At 37.5% G+C, this 17,415-nt stretch overlaps 1 protein-coding gene across 4 annotated transcripts in view; it reads left to right on the forward strand.

Moving 5' to 3' along the window:
- Positions 1-17,415, forward strand: part of LOC121729953 (neurogenic locus Notch protein) — a 117,762-nt gene that overhangs the window by 38,395 nt on the left and 61,952 nt on the right. For all 4 annotated transcript variants that reach the window (XM_042118699.1, XM_042118700.1, XM_042118702.1 and 1 more), the window contains exon 2: positions 1,297-1,375. In XM_042118699.1, coding sequence (XP_041974633.1) covers positions 1,297-1,375 — 79 coding nt within the window. The remainder of the gene's footprint in view (positions 1-1,296; positions 1,376-17,415) is intronic.

Here is a 17,415-nt window from a genome sequence, read left to right on the forward strand (position 1 = left end):
CCCTAAAAACCTAGATTATTTAAGATTTTAAATCACAAACATTCACACATATACTGCCAAAAGTTAAACTTTCTTTCGGCGATACACACACGTTTTTCAAGAGTTTTAAGTTCAAAACATTGTAAGAGGTATCTAAATGAAGCCGATAGGAATAGAATAGTCTAGACTCTGAGCCTAGGAGGTATCCACGCCGCTTTTCTATTTATGTTATAGGCGATCCTATACCCAAATAACAATAAACTTTAATGAAGATAGTTAATGGAATCAGGCGTTACTTTGCGGAAATCCAGTACTTGACGGACGTTGTTCGTAGAATCCACATCCTGAGGATGCTTCGGTGTTGGGGCGAAACGCGCGTCGAGGTTTTCAACCTGCATGGTGGTGAGGGGCCTTGCACGGATTTGCCAACATTAATGCTTGTGTGGTGGTGGTGTTTGCAGGTTCTTGCATGCGAGTGTACGCATAGGCAGTGTGGGAGGAAGGAGGTGCTGTGCGCATGCCTATATATTGTACACTCACTCATTTACTTAAAGGTGGAAGTTTATTTCGCGGAATATTGCTAAAAATTATAACAAACTATTTTTTTTATGAATATTTTCACATGAACTCTCCACTATTTCTGTCAAACTCTTCATTAATATACATAGTAATAAGTAAATCTCAAGTTAAGTGCGGTCGTTAGCGCCCACTTAATCTTTTACCTTATCAGTGATAAGTATCTGTAATATCACATAATATTTACCTCCAGAGTCGCTAAATTTCCTTTTTGGACGAGAGTCTTGACCGATAAAGTGCGTGGGAAGTTTCTACCAAACGAGTCTGTTGATTCTGAATATCTGACATCAAAACAAGATATCCATCGCGTGTTAAATATTTGACTTTCGTTGTGTAAAGATTGAATAGCATTTTTTGGATATTATTTTAATTGTAGTTTTTTCTGTATATTTCTAATTTTGTGATGTGTCCTAATCAAAATGTATTCAATAATTTCAAGTAGAAGTTAGAAATAAAAAGTATAGTGGGATTAAACATACTTTGCGTCACTTCATGTGAAATACTCTACATTTTACGTTTAAGACTAAGAGTTGTATTGCAAGTTGGCAAACTAAACGGTGCTGATTTACTTTGTTCTGCACCTACACTCTACAGTGGTTATATTCCCAAGGCACGATTTTAACAACATTACAATTCAACACTTTTAATTTTAAGTTTTAAGACAAGTTTTCATACACTCTTGAGTCTTGACAGCAAATATATATTTATATCTAACTAATAAATCATAATATTTTGTTCCAGGTTTCGTGTCCTGTTCGCCATCTCCGTGCAAGAACGGCGGGACATGTCTCTCGCGGCCCGGCGGAGAGCTCTACTGCAAGTGAGTACCTTCCAAGTTCCAACATCTATACAGGATGCAGCGTTCTAGTGGAATCAGCTGGATAACTGAACGTCTAGGCCTTTTAATTTCATCTTAAGTAGCATGCGTTTATTATTAAAAAAAATTGTCTGATTTGGTCAGCTTATTTAACCAGATTGCTGCAACACATACATCTCTATGAAATGTAATATCGTGCATTGAAAATAATCTACTCTATTATTGCTTTGAAAAAGGTTCTATCAAGAATTTTTAAGGTTTAAAATCTGATGTAAACAGTCTATTTAGTGGCATCAACTTCTTAAAACTTTAACATAAAAAATAATAAGTTGCCGAGACTAGTCTTAGCATTTGAATGGTAAAAAAAACTTCTTTTTTAAGTTATAGACTGACTAGTATGTTAAAACACATTCTTATCAAGATAACTATCTAATGACTTTCGATTACTATAAATAAGCCTTCTAAAGCCAGTTTTGGTTAAAATTATTGACATTTTAAACCGTTAACCGTTTTCGGTTTAAGTTTTAAAGCACAATTACATTGTTAAAGTAAGCTCAGAATTTTGGGTCATTATTTTAATAATAATGACCAATTATCCGTAAAAGAGCGCATTCAACGAGAAGTTAAACCGAGATTTTTCAACAAAAATGTCGTTTATGTTTCTAATTAAAATTAATTTTGGCATGAGTTATTTTAATGACGTTTTAAAGTACTTTTTGGACGTTTAGAGACAGTTATAAAAAACACTAAAACGCTGACTAAAATAATTTAAGAAAAAATCCTCGCAATTTTAATAGAACAAACCCATATTCGTACCAATAACTAAAAGAACAAAACCGTATTATGAATCGAACCAATACTTTTAATAATTAAAGCTCAACTTAACCTCAACTCAATTTTATTTAGCTATAATATTAACAAAGCACGCTACTCGTAGGACGGTATGGGGGTCCCATAATGGGACAGATGTTCCGCCCCTGAAGAGGACTTAATTGCGAAAAAAACGTTAGAAACTGTTTTTGTTGTGTATACCAACTGGCAAATGGCTTATAGGATTTGGAATGTACTGAATGTTTATTTTATTAAAAAAATTGGTTTGTAGAGCATTAGAAATTTGAATTATTATAAAGGCTATAGTCTATAGATTATAGAGTATACCTAATTGATTACAAGTAAGATTTTTCGAACTTTGAAAAATTCAAGCTTTTCCGAAATTCGAATCTAAACATTAAATGTTTAGATTCGAATTTCGGAAAAGCTTGAAGCAATAATAAACAAAGACTTAAGAGTAACATTTTTACTCTTTAAGTCTTTGTTTATTGTTCTACTTAAGTATACAGTATTGCAATTTGTTTATTTTCTCAGTATTTATTGTATTCCCTTGCTCCATATTGGTAGACATCGTGTAGGAAACGCCATTGTCAGTTGAAAGTAATATATAATATAAGGTTTTTGTCGTCTTCCGCTATAGTTCACGCTCCTCGTACTTACCATATAAGTCAGGTGTGGTAACACCATTACTACGAGTTCTCGATCAAACCTCTCGAATGTGATAGAAGAATGGTTGCACTCAACCATTTAATGATTACTTAATTAAATGTATAGATTTAATAATAAACTCCATACATTATCTAAGTAAGGTGGTAAGCTCTGATAATTTTTACAAGCGTGGTCGTGAACACTGGAGGGAGGGTGAGGGTACAGGAGTGCATAATACCTCACAAACCAATAAGTACTCTTTTATATTAGTTTTACAATAACGATATAACAGTAAAAGATATATTTTTCTTAAAACATTAACGATTTTTTTTTTTTAATGAAATAAGAGGGCAAACGAGCAAACGGGTCACCTGATGGTAACCAACTTCCGTCGCCCATGGACACTCGCTGCATCAGAAGAGCTGCAGGTGCGTTGCCGGCCTTCTAAGGGGTAATAGGGGAGGGTAGGGAAGGGAATAGGGTAGGGTACGGAAGGAAATAGGGGAGGGTAGGGAAAGGAAAAGGGTAGGGGATTGGGCCTCCGGTAAACTCACTTACTCGGCGAAACACAGCGGAAGCGCTGTTTCACGCCGGTTTTCTGTGAGGACGTGGTATCTCTCCGGTCGAGCCGGCCCATTCGTCCCGAAGCATGGCTCTCCCACGTCTTTAAATAGGTGCTAGCAGGTCGACTGAAAAGCAAAATTAAGTACTTACATATACGAGTATTTTATACAAAGATCAACCTACGAAAAATTTACATATTTAATATTTATTTTATGAATACTTACACCCGGCACACTCGATTTAATAGACTGTCTTCTTTATGTATGAAAGAAGTCCTTAATAAAAATATATTCTCTCAAGGAGGTATCAAATTCAAGACGAGAATCCATGGTAGAGTTTTCGGCGTGCTTTGTTTCCATCATTCATGGCGCTCATTAAAATGGTTGGCCGTTTAAGGCGCATCTAGATATGGAGGTGAGATCCTCGTTATGGGGATCATAATGCAAATTATCACTGAAACTGGGCCCGTACCACGAAACGGTTTTGATACTCAAACAATCGTACGAGAATGTTGCGTCCTACTCTAACAAACGTGAAATGACGTTGTTAGAGCGGGACGCGGCATTCTCGTCCGATTGTTTGAGTCTCAAAGCGGTTTCGTAGTAGGCCTACTGGTTCGTTAAGGAACGCCGAAAGTGCCGTAGACAACGCTTCGTTTTAGGCCGCCTCCCCATATAGGCGAACGCGTTGGCCAACGCGTTCGCAGACGCGTTGGCAGTGCGCTTGCAACGGCGTTTGTGAGTAATCCACACACAGGAAGGTCGCTCAGTATGCTTTGGATCGCGCCAATGTGCGGACGGATTTAAAATGGATGTTGAGTCGCTAACAGCTGCAGCTGTATATTTATTGACAGCTTATAATTACTGTGTAAATGTGGACAAGAAAAAGTTTAAAGGGTATTCTCGAAATAAATAAATAAAAGGCGAGAAAACGTAACAAACAAAGAAATAAACTCACTTTTACATAATATTTTATAATATTAAAATAATATAAGTAATTATTTTATTACCTTCTTATTATTTATTAAATTATTACATATAAAAATTATTACATATTATTATAATTATCATAACTATAACTCCGGGCAAACTGATCGCGCGGCCTATGTGTGGATGGAGCGCAAAGCTTGCGACAAATGTCCTTTGATCTTTCGCCGACATTTCCGACCCGCGCGGCAAGCTCGCAGACGCGTCGGCCAACGTCTAAATACCTACGGCCAACGCGCGAACGCCCGTTCTACACATTGGGCCAACGCGTCTGCAGACGCGTTGGCCAACGCGTTCGCCTATATCAAGAGCCGGCATTAGAGATGCGTAGAATGATCGGTGATTCATAGACGTGGATCTACGTTATTTGGTAGGGTTGTGTCAAGTCAAGGTTTGTAGATGTGCGCGACATAACCTGACCATTTGAAATTCTTTTTGCCAATGAATCTTTTCTCAAACTCTGATGTCAAGTTGGTAGTGGTTTACAAAGCAGAGGACAGGACGTGTGTATGCATAAACTATTATGACAACTCAGAAACATAGCTTTTACATCCTAGATACTATTAGTAGCCAGTAATTATCATTGTCTCTCCTATATTGCCTACTAATTAGGGTTCCGTACCCAAAGGGTGAAAACGGGACCCTATTCATGAGACTCCGATGTCTGTCTGTCCAGTCCAGTCTCCAGGCTGTATCTCAAGAACCGCTATAGCGAAAGTTCTGAAATTTTCACAGATTGCATATTATATCTGTTATCACTATAACAACAAATACTAAAAACAAAATAAAATAAAAAATTAAGGGGGCTCCCATACAAAAACATAATTTTTGTTCTACGTTTGCTCTATAACAATACGGAACCCTTCGTCCTCGAGTCCGACTCGCACTTGGCCGATTTTTTGTTATTTTTGACTCACACCTAGAATTTAAAGTTTGCGCTCTAAACAGCTGTTTTGTAATGTGTGACATAATTGTTGCATGAAGAATATGGGACATCCGCCCACCTACAATGAACGCAGACAGAGAGCCAGACAGCTACTTGTTTACTATGTACAAATTACAATGTACATACTTCGTATTTTGTAAATTGTATAGTCCGGGAAATTAATAAAGTGGTAGGTTATGTTTGGTTACCTTGTCTTGCAATACACCTTTTGTTTAAGATGTCCAAGGGTTCTCACATTTACCTGTATTCAAAAGATTAATTTTGGAATGAGAGTCATACCACAACAACGATTTAACTTTGGTTAGGGACTTCATCGGCGGAGCTAAAATGGTCACATTTAGCAATTCCTCTCAATTAATTCAGCAAATGAATTGCCAAAACTGTCAAACTGACAAATGTCAAATTAGTGCGAATTGTTACAGTGCGACAAGCCTATAAATGAACGTGGGCGGTGGCGCTGCTCGTAAAGGAGAACTGTCAAAAATGACGTTTTTGTATGATGGCAGCGTAAGTTCCTTTTTTCGCCACTTTAATTTAAAGCCTTGTCGAGTTGTAGACATGAATTGAAAGCAGACTTGCATTTTGCGATTTAAAAAAAATGAATCATATTATGATTCATAATGTGATTCTCCATAGCGACCATTTTAGCCCCGCAGGTCTGCGGCAACAATAAAACACACTCCGAGATCTAGCGGTACTTAGATTAGGATAAGCTATCGACAGCCTCGATTTTATGATACCGCGGGCTATTGTATAGGATCCCTTTGATTGGAGATATCTTAATGAGGGTATTTGCATAACAATAGTGCATTGAACTTAGCCCGAATATGCTTTGTCAATATGTCTTCTATGGTGTGGTAATATGGATGGATACTGTCAAAGGAAAGTCAACAATGAATCTTTGATGCTTTGAATGACGGCCATACTTAGAAAAATTGGACTAATCTACAGACTACAATAATATGTTAGCTGTCATCCTAAAGATTTCAATAATCGGCCAAGTGCGAGTTGGACTCGCGCACGAAGGGTTCCGTACCACGTACCGAGCAAAATAGGTAAGAAATGTGGTTTTTTGTATGGGAGCCCCCATTAATTATTTCGGACAAACAGACATCGAAGGTTAAAAACCCAAAGGTTAAAAACGGGACCCTATTACTAAGGTAATAGGGTCCCGTTTTTAACCTTTGGGTACGGAACCCTAAAAATAGTGTAACGAGTGCTAAGCTGTTCTCTAGTCTATAGCGGCTAGGAAAATGCTCATAGCAGCTTATAGCACGAATGCTTGCGAGGTCCTTGCTAACATAATGCTTCCCCACGATGTTCTATGATGGATCAACAGAAGCAATTACAAAAAGAAGAGGCATATTCGTCCACTATTGTCCATGATTGTGCATGCTATAAAATACTATCCATCATAAACCAATATAAAGTCGTTGTCTTTACTTTTTATTCAACTAAGACAAAAAATCATTGCTACCATGTGGCTACCAGCGAATTTGCTTCACATATTATTCATGTTTATTAATATGAGTCAACAACTCAACACATACCAGTACGTCGAGGGTCATAGGTTCAAACCCATTCCCAGAACTCAGAAGCCGTTCGGTTAAAATGAGAGCTCATAAGGCAATCTTAGAAAGTTCCATCCATCATCACCTTCTTTTATCACCAGTATTTGTTTAAATTATAGGTACATGTTTTAAAAATATTGTTTTTGATTTGATGGCCTAGAAATTATCAAAGCAAACTCGAAAAGTGCTTCAAAAGGTTGCCGAGATATAAGGACCTTGAAAGAGATGCTTATCATATTTTGTATATGACATAATCCTAGTTTTTGAGTTTTCAGGAGCTGCTTTTAATAGCATTGTTAATTGGTTAAGGGCTTGTTTCACCACTTCCTGAGAAGGCTATCCACCAATTAACTTGACAGATCAAGTATGGAGAATCTGTCAAAAATTTGTGAATAGCCTATTAGGCACTTTATCAGAAAGTGGTGAAACAGGCCCTAAGTCTGACGTAAGGCTATCAAAAGATGCAGTGAATAGATAAACTCCTGCATGATAAGTGATAACCTAAGAAGGCCTTAGGGATGCTTAGGTGATAGGTCACTTATCGATGCTTATGTCAAATCCTATATACTTATAGGATTTGACATGATGATTTATAAAGTTTTTCATCGTAATTAGCAATAACAACTTGGCGAAAGGCTCTAAAGATAAACTGACTCCAATAAGATACAATAAGTTTATTTATGTCTCCACATGCCAGCGGGAAGTACCTATGTATGTCGACTTCGAATACATGAATACAAATGCGGCGTGCGCAGGCGCAGCTAAATAAAGAGAACCTAAAACTAATGTATTGTGTTCCTGAGAAATGGTGCAAAAGTATCTAGTACTTTCTAGTAAACATTTAAATATAGAAATAAGGTTTTACTCAGGCGAAAATGTTAACAAGTTTTGCACCAGCCATTCGAATGTAATTTAGGTACAGTCAAAGTTATTTATGAAACGTGCTAGCCGTCCCGATTTGTCGGCTAGTCTAGTTTGTAACGTTGACGTTAATATTTTCTAGTACGGATAGACATAATCTTCGTTATTACTCATAGAAAGTCATGCTCCAACAACAAAACTCAAAGTCAAAACGGAACTTAACAATCCTTTAAAAGCTTTTTTTTACAAGGCGCCTTTTACAAAAACTCCAATTCCACCAAATTACGAAGAAAGAACAGAAAGCCAAGACATCCGTTCATAGTAAAACATTGGCTTATTAAGGGCCTAATCCATTAGAGGTAAATGCGTTTATAATAAGAGAGCGAGGACCGAATATCATTATCTTAATCGTGCAGTCGCGTATCGAGCAGGCCTCTTAAGTGACAGGGCTGTCAGACTTTACTTATTTAACACGAACTAAGTGTTAAAATCAATATAGTTGAGCTTTTCTCTGAAAATATACATTGCTAGGTTGAACCACGACAATTTTTAAAACTTATTGTTTGACTTTCCCATTATTCCGATCATTTTTATCTGCGAGAATATTTTAGGTGTGGTAGCCCTAGTCCATTCGGAAAACCAGTTGCGCGGCCCAAATACGGTTCATCCATCATTAATGGTGGCAGAAGTGTCGAAGGTTCATTTATCACGGCATTCACAGCACTCGCCAACTTTCCTACCGGTACTTTATTGCAAGCGACTTGTCCAAGTTTCGGATCAAAATGTTTAATTAGTAACAGGTCTTCACGATGTAGATTTTTTGCTTCTAATTATGTCTTGGCAATGTTTAGAATTATTGAGAGTCTCTGAGGTTGCTTACTATAAGGTTACTTGTCCACTGCAGCCGTCCATCGAGAACGAGAATATTTTGGGCCGCTAAAATGTTTAACTATAGGTTTAAGTTTGCTCTACGCTACTACAGTCGACACAGCGGCGGTATTGGTCGCTAGACCAATGTCGGTTGAAAATGAATGCCTAGATTATAAAGCGGCGTTTTATCGGCTCAAAATATTCTCGTTCTAGAACTGCCGCGGTGGACACACGGCCTAAAGTTTATTTTGACTGTATAATATAAAGTTGCATTTGTCGTTATCACAGTCTTAAAAAATTATCAAATATTCCAATCAATCATCTTCATCCGATTAAATCTCAAGAATCTTATACCGTTTTAACACCCACTAAGCTTTTATGCTGTACAGAACCAGCATTAAAACAAGATTATTTATCAACTAAAGTCTATTTGCCTTAGTTCGGACGATATAATAGCTTCCTCAGATTCGTTATGAGATGACTCTTGGATCGTGAGAATTGTAATAACTTTTTGTCGCCCTTTTTTCTCGTCTACTTTTACATTATTTGTTTTAGTTACTTCATCTAACATTTCCATTTTGAATATAGCTTGCTTTTAATGTTCTTCAAGATATTTGCAAGTACAAAAACAACCATAACAATTATTATTATCAGGTTGTATGGTTTAAATTTACAATGTAATATGTTGCTTCTACCATCTATGATCTATTCCTAGGGTTTCAGAAGAAGAATGAAAGATTTCGCTTCCACCCTTTATTCTTGGCTTTCAAAGATAGGATGAAAGGTTTGGCATGGTCGATAGGATTAATAAATTAGGACTTCCAAACTTTTTGTGCGGCTGGGATTCTTCGGGCACAAAACTACTTTCGGTCGGAATTTCTCTTAGGTCCTGGCAGGCATGCGTGGCTCCCATTATCCCTGGACCGGTTTGGGCAGGAGACAATGGTCGTGCCGCAGCCTCCGCCGTATTATTAATAAATCGAATATTCCACTCGCACCATCTTCGCAATTTGAATTTAGTCGGGGATAATGCAGATATCTCGAGGAATATTTTAAGATACGGCTCGGTGGAAATACTGAGTTAGTTATATTATGATGTTAGCAGTAACAGAGTATAAAATCTACTTTAATACGTAGAAAACAACAATGCAACAGAAACATCGTAAGGGACTTTGTTTCGGATAGACGACAGAAAGTATAAAAGAAATAATATCGAGACACGGCTATTAAAGTACGTTATAAATTCCTTTATTTGCAATTCCTTTTGCCATATGAAGCGCTCATGCAAATGCCCCGCAGCCAAGTTTGAATGGGTATTTAGCATAAACAGCCGAGGGCCCGCTCCAGGAACAAGGACCAGTACTAAACTCTAATAGGTTCGTCTTGTGCAGTAATGGCCAATACGTAAGCTGGTGTAGGCCACACAGGAGACTTGAAGCTAGAATATTCTTCAAAAATTCTGCACGATGAACAATTATTCAAAAAAAATCAGCATTATTTAGGGAATTATAATACCTTTCTTAGCCATAATTTCCATGAGTAGACGTTATGCGTTAGAAAGGTAGAATCTGCAAATTCATCTTTCAATGAAATGACCAATGAACTTTGACAAAGGCGCTTCATCAAAGGTTTTTATCGGACCGTATATGAGGAAAAATATCTTTCCACAAACTTGTTCCGAGTTCCGAGTAAGATGTCCGTGATCTGAAGCGTCTTAGACTGATGACTCGATGATAGTCAGCGACGGATAATGAACCTTCGTCCGTTGTTATACGAGCTTTCAAATTCCTGAAGCTTCATCTAAGGCTGACGAATCTCGATGATAATCCGCGTCAAACGATTCTCGACCCTCTTGCGTAGTGATAAGTGCTTCGGTCTCATGTGGTCCATGTGACAACACCTGAGCCTATCACGATGTCGTGAAGCACGTCTCGTTTCAGTACTTTATCTTGAAGTCGTTTGTTCTTAATGACTATGTTATTTACGTATGTGTACCAGGACATGTGTTATGATGTTATCAATTTTTGGATACACATGCTCTCTTTGCTTTAGCGACAATAATCTGATTATAATTTTCAGGTTTGTCCATCCCCTGAAATTCATCTCTAGTCAAAGTTTTATGAAAATAGAATAACTACAACTATATTTTAAAATTGCCAACGCTTACTTTTAACAACATTGCGTTAATTAAATAAAATCTTAACAATCTTCCGAAGAACACAGCGGGATCGCTCGACGCTCGTTACTTCGCGTTTATTTCCGAAGCCTTCAAATATTTCAAGGTTTCTCGTTTCCATATACAACAATGTGCAAAAAGAGCGCAATCGTAAAAGTAGTATCACGTAAGGATAATTAGCTTCGAGGGTTTTTGGGACTAATTGCGATGCAGCAGAGGAAAATGACTGGAGGACAATCAACTTTATCAGTTACTAGCTTACCTGGGTTACTAACAATTGAGCTCCGGATTGAGAATGAATCGACATGTGACATATGCATTGTGAATACTTCAATATTATTATTGTGTTATGCAGTATTCGTTAAAACGTTGAATTTGGCTAAAGGCTCTGTAGCAACAATCACAGTTCAATAATTTAGAGCAGTTAAACAGTATCAAATAATTCTAAATCTATAAAGTAACGTCGCTTTTCATTATCAACAATCACTTCCTTATCAGCTGGCAGTCTCTTTCCTTTATATTAATTCAGCATTTTTATTTACTTAATCTAATTTGATAATATTATGTTTTAAAATCTCCATTTATTAAGAGTAAGGAACATATTTCTAGACTTTTATATCGTTTATAATAGTCATGTCAACTTTCGAACGAGCTTTGTTCTTTTATACATTTTATTTTGTGGATCTGTTAAGCATCGCTTACATGAGTTAGGGTCATTAAGTGTGTTGCAACATGTATCTCTTATTGCTATAGTGGTAAGGTTCACAGGTGGACCGTACATTACATGCGTTGTACAACAATCCCTGTGTACTATTTAATATACATCAATTATTATTTATGGTTCATTGTATGATGTTACATCGTTTTAATGGGAAGGTTTCGATTTATTAGTTTGTATTGGGGGGGAGGAGTTATTGTTAAGCTTGAATTTTGAAATGTTAGCTGGTAATTATATTGTACTATTTGAATTTGATACGGTCTTTGAAATAATTTTAGATGCGTAAATAGTTTTATAAGTCGCATATTATATTCTTCAAAATTATGCATCTGGTTTATCGAACGTCATTTTTCATCAAGAAGTAGTTATTTTAGTAGTTAAATATTGTGACTACATCTTAAATCTCCCATTAGTTAAGTGGGCTTCTTTTAGGATCAGAAAGAAATGTTTAGTAACACTGCTTCATTCAAAGTTTCAAACCATAGATTATATTTAATAGTATTGGCAACTCTAAGAAAGAAAGATATCTAAAAAGTATTTAAAATTAAAAACTTTACCACCCACGGCCCACAAACATTTCGTATGTTTGACACGTAACACGAGCCATCAATCCAACGGTTAACTAAAATGTTAACTATCAATTATTCTAATGAAATAATGACGTCTACCTCACGACTATGACGAATGCTCGTGCGAGATGATATCTCTCGTCCAAAGTTATTTTACCTGTGGGATTGGTTCTTATGTCACCGACATAACGATCAAAGTATAATTCTAAAGTGTAGGTTCGTTATGCGGTATAAATCGCGTCGATCCGACTCGAAGGACCAACGCGTTAAGATCACGTGTTCTTAGGAAAAGTTCAGACTTAATTAGTAGAAAAGCTGGTCGTAAATAAATTAAAAATGTATTTTTCCGAATTGGTTACGAACTTTTAAGATTGTCCTTCATGATGGCTATCATTGGTTCGTGCACCCGTTATGCCTAGAACTTTGTTTAACGCGAACCAATCAGGAAAAAGCAAAATTGTCTAGAGAATTCGCTAAATCGTCTTTGTTGAAATATAACCTTTGACTTTACAGTAACGATGTTAGTAATTGTTTCTATCGATTTGCCTCATGTCTTAGAACATTTACGTAATAAAAATCCAGCGATTCAATTAAGCTATTTCATAACTCTATTCACGTGTCTAATGGTCTCCGTCTAAACAATTCTATTCATTATCGTACGTCATTAATTAAAAATTGCTCCAGTGATAGACGTATTGTTCAATTCGCGCTTCTAATGAGAACGGTGGAGTAAGCTCGACTAAGTGATACATAAGAAGGGGTGCATTGATTGCAACGCCTCATTTCCACAGCCAAGTTAGGCATATAATGTAGCGCCATGAGGAACTGGTAGCTCGAAAGTGCCCCAGTCCCACGGTAGGAAGAAGGGCATGGAGGGATTATAGTTAGTAGGCTGGTAGGAGTCCGACGTACCCCTGCTTTCCGGGGAGATAGGGGATGCCTAATACATTTCTCTTTCTTAAGAAAGTCATAAAAATGTAGGGGTTTTGACATAACGCATCGCCAATCATGCATAGTCCGGTCAGTCAGCCTGCTATCTTTGACTGTACCTTATGGCCATCGGTTTTCATTCAGGTTGTGTTCGACCTATTCGTGCCGGTCCCACAGTATGATGAATGTTTTTGTGCTTTCTCGGTTGAAACAATACGCGGTTGCGTAGCTCGGGTCGCACGCAATACTTTCGGTTTTAAAGGTTCTTCGTTGTGAGTAATTGGTCGCTTGCTGGCAAAATAGTGGTCTGACCTTTCGATGCACTATATTTCGGTAGCTAGGTCGGAGGTGATGTAGAGTTTCATCAGATGGAATTGTTGAAAACAAGCGTTTAACATGTGTGGTTAACTCCATTCCATCGGCTTCAATTTTTACGTGAAGATCGTCAACCAATTAAAGCGTCACATGAATATTGCCTGCAGGTCCTTACCTCTTTTACGCAATTCGCTCATGCGGCACTTCTCGGTGCAAAGGAGACGCAGCATCAAAAACTGTTAGTTTACGTGACCGGTCCGGATTCTCAGGCGCTGGCGGCGCGGCGCGGGCGCACGATAAAAAACAAACTCATTTAAAATTTGGATTACAGCGGCGAGCGTATCGAACTGCAGTGTACATAGCGTTGTTTATTCACGCACGATTTCAACGATGTCAATCTCGGAATTCTCGAGGTCCGGTGGTCGATCGGATAATGATTGTGATCGGAAATCAGAAATGACGGGGACTAGCTTTCAACTGATATATTTTTACAACGAACAACAACACAGGTTCTACGCACATTTTGTTATAGAGAACGGTCAGTTAGAAATAATCTTGGCGCTATTAAAAGGAAATAACGTTTCCGGAAAGCAAGCAATTCTGAAAAGCAAGGTATCATAAAGTGATGCTTCCGTGGTAGCAAACTAACATTTCTAGTTTCCGAAAGACCAGTAAATAAAATCACCAGCTAAAGAAGTACAAGCAATTTAGTTTCGATATAAAATGTCACGTAGACAGATGGGATCCTCAATTGGGATTGCAAACACGGAGACGCCGATAGCTGGTGATTTAAGCGGTCCAATAAAACAGCGGCCATAACTTCCAATTAGCGATTGACGCATGTCAGTGGACAATGGTACCGACGAGACCACGTAAACAATCTTGTCCAAACATGCTTTACGACTGGGTGCACTTACAAGTATAGATACTGAGGTAGGTTGGAAATAGAAGCTAAGTTTCACTACCACTTTACTATTAGGGTCACTCTAAAACGGATGAAATAATGTTATAAGAAATGCAGGCGTGGTTAATCCAAGTGATAGCCCATTTTCATTTCTGAAAATGCTTCATAAGTTTGATCCCGGATAGCATTGAAATTTTGATTTCGTTGGTTAATATAGCCTATACGACTACGTGTTACCTTTTCATGTAGAGCTGCTGAATGGATTTTCGTAAAGATATAATTTGGGTGCCGGGAAAAGTACTCTAAAGTTAAGGATTGTTTTGCATGAATTTGAAAACCTTGCGGGCAACTAGTCTATAAAAATAAAAATTAATCTTAAAATTTGTTCTCTCGCTAAAACTCGAGAACGGCTGAACCGATTTTGCTAATTTTAGCCTTTACTTTTTTGTGAAAGTCCAGGGAAAGTTTATACGGTGAGAAAATTTAGGAGTTATGATACGAAGTCTAAGCTAACCTAACCTAATAATAATTTTATAGTAGTCGTATTATAAGGACTTCAAATAATAACTTCCATATCGGTTTCAGTGACGGTGGCCGGTTTTTTTGAAACCAGGCCAGCTACGCAGGAGTAATTTTATAGTGCCCAAGTGTGTGCGCAATTCACAAGAGCACTCTCTATTCCTTTACTCTCATAACTCAGTCGTGTCGGTCTTCCGTCCCACTGGGTTATGAGAGTAAAAGGAATAGAGAGTGCTCTTGTGTACTGCGCACACACTTGGTGTGGGAGCTATTAATAAGGATTTCAAATACAAGCGGATGTCCGATGACACTATTTCCATTACAACTAACGAAACCATGAGAAACAATGTCAATTAACAAAAGGAAATAAAGAACTCTTGTGAAGTGAAAGAGTGTTAATACAGTGACATTTAGTAGCACTTAACAACGCAGCTGGCTCGTATCAACTGAAGTGTTCATGGTGAATGAATCATGGTTCACACCATCACTTAAAATTGTTTCACGTGGTACCAAAAAAGTGGTACCATACCATTATAGCACATTAATGTCAAAAATAATAGTATAAAACTCTACGAGACTAACCGCCGTACTCAGAGACATTAAGTTATGATTAACCTTCAATTTAATGAAGAGTTTGACAGATAATGTATGGGGCTTATGTCAAAATTTTGAATTAATTACAATTAATGTTCCACTCTGAGTGCGGCAGTAAGCGCGCTATTTTTTCGATGTAACAAAAATCTTTGAGTTGATGGAGCATGAAAGTTTTCATTTAAGTTATTCTCAATGGTATTATTTAACCTTTAGTCAAATTAAGAGCATATTTATAAATTAGAATCTTAAAAGATTAAAATTATTTCCTAAATAGATCCGCCAGAAACCTGTTACATAAGTGAAGCTCTATTTTCATTGCCAACTTGTCGTCGGAATCTTTGAATGCAAGGTGCTCTTAAAATCCTTACATTCAATTATATACCTAATAACAGTGTCTGAAGTTGCATTCGATGATTTTGGCAGCGAAATTGGAAATGATAACTATAGGGATGCACACTACTGGGTGAAGGTTCACTGCACGTGTTCATATATCCCCGAACTTGGGCCTGTTATTACTGGCAATAGCCCCGCCCGTCCCCGGGTCGACGAACAGTACCCGAAATGAGGAGGAAATCGGTAATCATCAAGATTGCTCCAAATGTCTCAATATTGGTACCGTTAGCGACTGTTTTCGACAAAAATAACCTTTTAGGTATAAGCTTTCTTGGTTTTAATGACACTTTATTGATAAAGAAAATCGGCTTTTGAAATTCTGTCTACTCTGATTTTAGGGAGTGACTTTTAGAATAGACGTCAATTAAAATTTATTCTGATTAGATTCCAGAATTGTGCGGTACTCGTAAAACATGATTGTCTATTTTAGCGTAACCTCTAAAGCTTTCGCATATCGATCTAGACCCGACTCAATAGTTGAGATCTAGAATATGATACTGCAACAATACGCAATAAAGCAAATTGGATTCAATCTTCGGGTATTAGGTTTCATTTCGGTTCGATGCAATCACGATTCGGTGCCTCTCGAGCTGATCGATTTTGAATTTTAAGTGCGTTCTTCAGAGTTTAATTTCGTTTGAAGTGTGTGTCCATTCAAAATCGATTTCGAAGCGGACTGTTACTAAGTAAACACTCGGATGAATCGATTCCGTCGATGTTTATTTAGAGAAATCTTCATGGTTTTTTGGCCAAGTTCAACCAACTTTGATAGCTGCGAAGTGACGTGAAGTGTTGTCGAGATGTTGATACGCCACGCTATTGATGTTGAGTCAACAATATCGGTAATGAATAATGACTACGTAAACATGACTAATGATTTGTTGATTGTAGCTTGTAGTCTATCTGTCTGCGGTATCATTACAGTTATGTTTACTATTAGAAATGATATGGGCGTATTTTGTTAATTGGATTTGGACGTAGTAGGAAGATCCCTGTAGTTTTTAACGACGTCATATTTTTTTCTTGAACCACTTCCTAGTTACGGATATGAAGCCGATATGAGACAGAGCAAACGACAGCAAATAACGCAAATCCTTCACAATAAATGGCTGCTACAGGCCAAGACACCTTTATAGGCCTCGTAAATATAAAGTGCAGCAGGAGCTAACTGCGAGCCGATTGCGACCGTTTTATTCCTATAAACTTTTAAAATATTTTCGGCATAAAGTATACGACCGTTTATTTACTTGTGAATTAACCGTGATCTTGTCGTAAACCGACTACACCTATAATTGGTTAGTGTCCATACAAATGTAAATGATAAAAGGGTCCGGTCATAAAAGAGATCCCTGAGGCGCTCCAATAAAACAACGCCGTATTCGTTTCAATGGCGACCGTATGCAGCGAGCGAGATGATTTCAATAAAATCTGTTAATGGATCGACTAATAAAAAACAGACAAAGCCTCCAGACGTATTCAAATTTCTTAATACCCACCTGTGATATTTCATATTATATATCTCTACACAATGCGTTGATATCTTTTTTGCATTCAGGAGCTAATAAAGGGATGGACGGGCATAGAAAGAGAATAACGCTCTTTTAGAACGACGGTGTCATCATTGCGATGGATTTACCGTGTTGTTAAT

The sequence above is a fragment of the Aricia agestis genome, chromosome 8, assembly GCF_905147365.1.
Source record: "Aricia agestis chromosome 8, ilAriAges1.1, whole genome shotgun sequence".
NCBI classification, from domain to species: domain Eukaryota; kingdom Metazoa; phylum Arthropoda; class Insecta; order Lepidoptera; family Lycaenidae; genus Aricia; species Aricia agestis.